Here is a 6,683-nt window from a genome sequence, read left to right as displayed (position 1 = left end):
GCCTCCTGCCCGCCGTGTCCCTGCGGCTGGGGCGTGAGTAGCATATCCATGGGCTGGGGTATGGGGGTGTGCGGCCCCACCAGGATGGGCCTGCAGTGCCCACGCCCCTGGCAGCAGCTTGCCAAGAAAGGTCTTTGCAGTGACACAAGGGTCCCTGCATGCCAGCTGGGCTGCAGGACAGGGGACCCCTCGCTCACTGTCACTTCCCCTCGGACCCCAGACCTGCCAGGGGTCCCCTTTGTGTCCTGCAGAGCATCCGACTACGAGAACTTCTCCTGCTCCTGGACCTCCAGCATGGAGACCTTCCTCCCCACCAGATACATCACCACCTACAGGTGATACATCCCTACAGGGTACGGGCTGGGGGGTTTACGGGGTGAGCCCTGGGTCCCAGCCAAGGACAGCTACCAAATCCTGCTGGCCATTTGACCAATGCCCTGGGTTCACCTCCTAGCCCAGGGACCAGGCTGCACCCCAAAGTAGGTCATGTTTTGGGGTGAGCAGTGCACCAAGTAATTTCTTGCTCTGAGGGTGGCCCCCAGCAGCGCCGGGGGACCGGCACAGGCTGGCTTCCTCCCTGCCGACGGGTCTGCCAGCACCAGAGGGGCTATAAAAGAGAAGCAGGTCATCGGCAAGCCGCCCGAGCACTTTGGCATGCTTCAGGATGAAAGGAGCCCCAGCAGCATCGCTGCTTCTAATTATCCCAGCAGGCCAAATTAGCAGGCTGCTTTGAAGTCAGCCGGAGCTCACAAAGCACAGGCTCGCTGAAAGCTGCAGGAGCTGGGGGCTCGGCGGGGAGGGGGCTGTGGGAAGCAGAGGGGTTTGGGGGCTGTAGGGTGAGCACGAAGCCAGCTGCTGGGGAGCTTTTATCAATGTCCCCGTGCCTTTGCTGCTGCTGCACGGTGAACCCCAGGTGGGCAAGGGGGTCCTCTGGGGACGATGCTCCTGGGCACTCTGCTGTCTTGTTCCCCTGAGACCCCCTGCTTCTGCTGCCAGGCTGCTCGCCAGCAGGGCTGGGCATGGGTTTAGCGCCATCCCCTGTGCCATGTCATCCGTGGGCATCAATGTGAGAGTCAGGGGCTCATCTGCGGCGCAGAGACCCCTGCGCCTCCTCTGGGTCACGGGGGGGTTGGCTTCATGCTGTCCCCTCATTCTCACCATCTGCTTTTCCATCTCCACGGCAGGAAGAAATCACTGACGGGTGAAGAGAAGTGGAGGTAGGACTGAGTGCCACTCCAGTCCCACTGCCTGGGGACCGACCCCCCTCTCAAAGGCTCTGCCACTGTCCTCAGTGGGGTCCCTGAGGCAAGGGCTGGGTGTTCCTCTGGGGGATACCAACTCCCTAAGCCCAGGGCCCTGGGAGAAGGGGTTTCCCCAGGGGAGGGACCTTCCCAGGAGGGACTGTGGGGCCGAGATGGGGGTCACTTCAGTCATTCTCGGAGGGACATGTTGAGCTGTGGAGGGGAGAGGGCAGCTGCCGGACCCTGTCTGAGCACGCTGCCTCCACAAGGCTCTTGACATGGGGGGTCTCCCCACATGCCACCACCTTGGCAGCACAGGGAAACTATGCACGGCGGGCGGGGGGGGCATGTCACCACTCTGCCTCCCCATCTGCAGGAACAAGAACGGGCATGTGGGGCTGTGCCTGCAGGATCCATCCCGCCCCGGCACCTGCACCGTCCACGGGTCAGAGTTCTGGAGCTCCTACCGCCTGAATATCACCGAGGTGAACCCCCTGGGCTCTAGCTTCCGCCTCCTCGACGTCACCATGCAGGCCATCAGTGAGTCCCTCATCCATCCATCTGTCCGTCCATCCCACAGGCACACAGCCCTGGGTGGCAGCGGGGAGCCAAACACCCCTCTGCATGGCAGTCCGGTGTGACAAGGGCTCCCTGTCCTCTCCCACACAGTTAAGCCCGACCCTCCGGAGGGCTTGGTGGTGGAGCCCATCCCTTTGGCCCCACGGCGGCTTCACGTGAGCTGGAAGTACCCCTCCTCCTGGCCCAAAGAACCCCATTTCCAGCTCAGATTTCGGCTCCAGTACCGGCCCGTCATCCACCGCTCCTGGTCCGTGGTAAGCGGGGGGCAAGGAGAGGCAAAGCCCAAAGCGAGGTGGGCATGGGGCCAGGGAGGGCGGCGAGGGGTGCCCCTACCTGCCCCACAGCTCCCCTCTGCCCGGTGCAGGTGGAGACAGTGAACCTGTCCGAGGTGATCACGGATGCCTTTGCTGGGCTGGAGCACGTGGTCCAAGTCAGCGCCAAGGATTTCCTGGATGCAGGGAACTGGAGCGAGTGGAGCGCCGAGGCCCGGGCGACACCGGTCAGAGGTGCGAGGGGGACCAGCTGCAGCCCCCAGTAGCCCTACTGGGTTGTGCCATCCCTCCCCAAAACCCCTCCAGCACACCGGGCTGCCCCTGTCCAGCCCCTTCCCCATGGCACCCATTCCCCCAAATATCACCCAGAGCAAGTCCCAGCTCTTGGGGTCCCTTAAGGTTGACCTAAAAAGCTGGTCCCGTGCACCATCCAAAAACTGGCCCCATGGTGGGGTGCAGAGTTGCAAAGGGGCAAAGCATCTCCCAGCCCCACAGCAGGCTGCAGCCATGCTGCTGCCATTTGGGGATTGACCCCCAGAGCCTTTGGGCAGAGCAGGGCTCTCGGAGCACCACTAGCACCCTGTGGGCACCTTTGGGCTCGTGGGACCCCTCGGGCACAAGGGTCTTTGCTCCTCTCTGTGGGTCCATGGGGTGCTGCCCGTGCTTTTGGTTGAGTGTTTCCTATCTCCCATCGTTCCAGACCTGGCCACCACAGCAAGTGAAGAAACCACTACAGATGCCAGCCTGGAGAGCCTGGCCGAGGAGCCCTCCCAGGCTCCCAACCCTGAGCCCATCAGTGAGTAGAACTGGGGCTGGTGGGCAGGAGTGGGGACTGCCCATGGGCAGCTGCCTGCCTGGGCACACGAGTGGCTGAGAGTAATGGGAAGGATCTCTTGCCCCCTGCCTGTGTGTGGCTGGGTTGTCCAGTAGCTTGCAATAGGATCCTACAGGTGCCGAGGCCTGTGGCGTCCCTTGGCCATGACAGTCTCTCTGTCCCAGACCGCAGTGACCCCCTGGAGAAGATGGCCGTCCTGGTGTCGCTCGGGATCTTCGCCTTCTTCGTCCTGGCTGCTGTTCTCGTCATCACCATCCTCATCTGGTAGGTTGGGTTTTCAGAGGGAGGTGTCTGTGTGATTGCTGTCTCCATCACACTCTGGTCCCCGAACCTTCAGCATGGGGTGCCCCGTGTCCCCACATCCCTGCTCTGGGGTCGCTGTGCAAACAGACATGATGCCAACCCCATCAGGTGGTTTATGCTCCCTCTGCCACATCAATGTCTTTTCCCAGCACACCCCACCAGCTGTGGTACTGCCCAGCCTGCCTGGGGTCTTTCTGATGAGCCCACATCCATGGGACTTTTCTCTGTATCCCCCAAAGATGCTGCTGCTACTAACATGTCCCCGAAAGGCTCCTGCCTTGATAGGGACTCTCACGCTCTCGAGTCAGTGCAGACACCCCCCCACATGTCTTTGCTCCCTGGGAGTCCTGCCCCCGGGACTGCCCGCTGGTCCTGTCCCCGGGTCCACCCTCTCCCTGCCACACAGTGTGTGGCTCTGCTGTCGGTCCTCGTCCCCATCCCAGCCCTGCTGTATCTCATGACCAGCTCCTGCTGTAGCCCTGGAGCTGACCCGCTGGAGTGCTGGGGCTCAGCTGGGCACAGCTGGATGAGGATGCAGAGTGGGATCACCAGGGATGCAGGGAGTCCTGGTGCCCAGGAGGGCTGCTTAGGGTCCTCAGCCACTGCTGCTCTGTCCCCAGGCTCCGGGTGAGGAAACACGGCAAGGAGAAGACCAAACCCCACAACTTCTTGGTTGCTGCCACCCACTTGAAGGCACTGCCGAGTGAGTTGGGGTGCAGGGAGGGTGATGGGGGGAATGCAGGGGCGGGAGTGCAGAAGCAAAGGGGCAGGTCAGTGCCCCCCCTGACCCTCTCCCTTTTCTTTCGGCAGAGGCCCAGATCCTGTAGTGAGCTCTGGCCGATCCCAGCTCCCTGCACCTGCTTGCCCACGCATGGGACTTGATGCCGCTGCTGGCACCCAAGGACCCCATGCCTCCTGGGTCACCCCACAGCCGTGGACATTGCCGGAGCCCCCAGCACCCTGGGGGTGCAGGATGGACCCTAAGGAGAGATGCTCTGCTCCCAGGAGCTTTGGGCTGCCCGTGCCTGCCAGAAGCCATCTGGAGGCACCTCCGACTCAGGGCGGTGGGCCACCCCCACCGCCGAGAGCTGCTTAACACATGGGGATAAGACACTGAGCCAGCCCCACTTCACTGCCTAGTGTCAAGGGGATCATGGGTGCAGGCTCCCAGGGGTGCCGGGCATCAGTGAGCAGGGGGTGCTGAGCCCTGCCCGTCACCCCCCACCAGCCACCAGCAGGCAGAAGGGACACCCCCCCCCTCCCTCTGCCCCTCTCCACCGTGCCGTAGCTGGATGGAGCAGTGATGCCAATAAAGGGGGTAGCGTTGGCACTGCCCAGGCTAGCCCCGCCTTGCAGATGGTGCTGGGCCAGGGAAGAGGTGAGTGGCACCAGGTGAGATGCCAGCTCGGGGACGGCCCTTGCAGGAGGTGGGCAGGCAGCAGGGCTGGTACCCAAACAGGTCAGCCCCCTTCCCAGGCGCCTGCAGGGGCGGAGAGAGACCCTTGCGCAGGCCAGTCCATGCTGAGTGCCAGAAGAGGATGCAGGCAGCTGCCTGGGACATCTCCACTGCCCTCGCCAGCTCAGCAGCCGGAACGGGACCCTCTGCACAGCCCCCCTTGCTCAGCATGTGGCCCCCCTCCCCCTGCGTCGACCCGGCCCTTCTAATGGCTTCCATCTGTTGGCATCTCCCAACCTTGGTGCTCAGCGCCAGCAGCCCGATGAGATCCAGATGGGGCTGGGGGGAAAGTCAGGCAGCAGCGGCGCAGGGGAGCGCAGGGAGCAGAGCCGACACAGGGTGGGCTGCTGTGCCCACCCCGCCAGGGAGATGTGTCGCTCCCGGCTGGGTACCGGAGCTGCCCTTGAACCCGGGGTGGAGGGGGAACCTGGAGGGTGGGGACCGCCCGAAGGGGTCCTCATGAGGACTGGGTTGGAGGGGCCCAGGGCAGAGATGTTCCTTTTCCAAAGGCTTATGTGCCCACAGACACCTCTGTCCTTGCTGGGTGCCCTTGCACTCCCACCCCAGGGACATGGGGGCTGCCCGTGCTGGTGGTTGATTCTGTGGGTTCCCAGCCCCTCGCTGCCCCTGGGGAGTGCACTCACCCTGGATGGGGAAGATGGGGCTCAGCCCTCCATCTACGGTGTGCTACTGGTGTGGCACCATCCTTGGCCAGGAGCAGGGCTTTCCACGGAGCAAGTAAGGCAGGTCACCAAGCTGGAGAGGTATAAGTGGCCAGATCCTGCCTGGGTTTCTGGGCCCAACAGCCACATCCCTTCCTCCAGGTGCATCCCAGAATTTGCCAGATTCAGCTGTGCCATGCTACCATCACTTGCTGGGCTCTGGTCCCCAGCATCCAACCCAGCCAGCACCCTTTCTGATGTGTCACAGTCAACCTTGTCTCCCCTTGTTCCCCAGCATGGCATGGGCAGCCCTTTCTGCTTGGAAACCTGCTCTTATCACCACCAGATCCCACCCCTCTGCCATGGTAGAGGGGATCAGGACTGTGGTTGTCCATAGGATGCTGTTGAATGCAGGTCATATCTACCCCGTAGCTGTGACTCCAGCGTTTGTAAGCTGAGCTCAGTGGTTTCTCGGCACCTGGTGCTGGTTTAGAGGCTGACGCCTGCTCGAGACACAGAAGCACAATGGCCAGAAAATGGGAGAGAGTGTGAGCTGGCGGTGCTGGCCCCCATATCCTGCCTGCTTATAAACTCCAGAAAGCCAAGGCACATTCCAAATAGGAGGGGGTTGCTGCTGGCTGGGGAGAGCAGAGACCCCTGCAGCCTCACACATCCACAAGGGAACATGTGCCTGCGTTGTGCAGGCAAGCTCAGGTGGGTAGATGAGAAATGACAGTCAGAGGGGACCCATAGTTGTGCTGTCCCCGTGTGCCAAGCCCTGTGTCCCTGTCATTAGCTAGGGCTTGACTGACCGGGCAGTGGGGACACCCAGTTCTGGTGACCAGGGCAGCTTGAGGGAAGGAGATGTACATCTGGTCCTCATCACTGCATCCTGCTGCCCTTGGCCCCGGAGGGTCACTCCTTTCCTCTCTGGTGGAATCTTTAGAGACAGGATCTGTCACCTATTTGGCAGCTGGAGATACCAAGAGCAGGCGAGAGGTCTGCATGCCACTGCCAAGTCCTGCCTGCCTGCACTGTGGCTCCGCTCCGCTCCCCGCGCCAGCAGTCTGTAGATGTGGCATACGGGCATTGGGGACCCCAAGGAAGGAGCAAGTTCAGTGCTTGGTGCTGGTGCTGCAGTCCCAGCTGCCCTGGGGAAGGATACCCTGGGGCAGGACACGGGTGAGCAGGGCTTTCCGCTGGACCAGTGAAGACGCAAGGGGAGGGCTGGGGTGAACAGCAATCTGGGATAAAGGACAGAGCTCCAATGCCAAAGTCAACTTTGCCTTCAAGCCGTGGAGAAGAAAAACAGGAAGGGACCATGAGAGCAGTCCC

At 62.2% G+C, this 6,683-nt stretch overlaps 2 protein-coding genes across 2 annotated transcripts in view; one reads left to right on the top strand and one right to left on the bottom strand.

Moving 5' to 3' along the window:
• The window catches only part of IL11RA (interleukin 11 receptor, alpha), a 13,726-nt gene extending 9,669 nt beyond the window's left edge, over positions 1-4,057 (top strand). Inside the window, exons 4-13 of the mRNA XM_009889749.1 lie at positions 1-33; positions 221-335; positions 1,185-1,217; positions 1,618-1,781; positions 1,911-2,074; positions 2,185-2,326; positions 2,793-2,888; positions 3,092-3,191; positions 3,851-3,933; positions 4,041-4,057. Of these exons, the coding sequence (XP_009888051.1) occupies positions 1-33; positions 221-335; positions 1,185-1,217; positions 1,618-1,781; positions 1,911-2,074; positions 2,185-2,326; positions 2,793-2,888; positions 3,092-3,191; positions 3,851-3,933; positions 4,041-4,057 (947 nt within the window). The remainder of the gene's footprint in view (positions 34-220; positions 336-1,184; positions 1,218-1,617; positions 1,782-1,910; positions 2,075-2,184; positions 2,327-2,792; positions 2,889-3,091; positions 3,192-3,850; positions 3,934-4,040) is intronic.
• Positions 4,058-4,569: 512 nt separating this feature from the next.
• CCL19 (chemokine (C-C motif) ligand 19) overlaps positions 4,570-6,683 on the bottom strand; it is a 25,865-nt gene continuing 23,751 nt past the window's right edge. Inside the window, exon 6 of the mRNA XM_009889748.1 lies at positions 4,570-4,965. Coding sequence (XP_009888050.1) covers positions 4,570-4,965 — 396 coding nt within the window. The remainder of the gene's footprint in view (positions 4,966-6,683) is intronic.

This window comes from Charadrius vociferus, unplaced genomic scaffold (assembly GCF_000708025.1).
Source record: "Charadrius vociferus isolate BGI_N301 unplaced genomic scaffold, ASM70802v2 scaffold37, whole genome shotgun sequence".
Lineage (NCBI taxonomy): Eukaryota > Metazoa > Chordata > Aves > Charadriiformes > Charadriidae > Charadrius > Charadrius vociferus.
The sequence above is the reverse complement of the archived record's forward strand: the minus strand, read 5'-3'. Positions and strand labels throughout refer to the sequence as shown.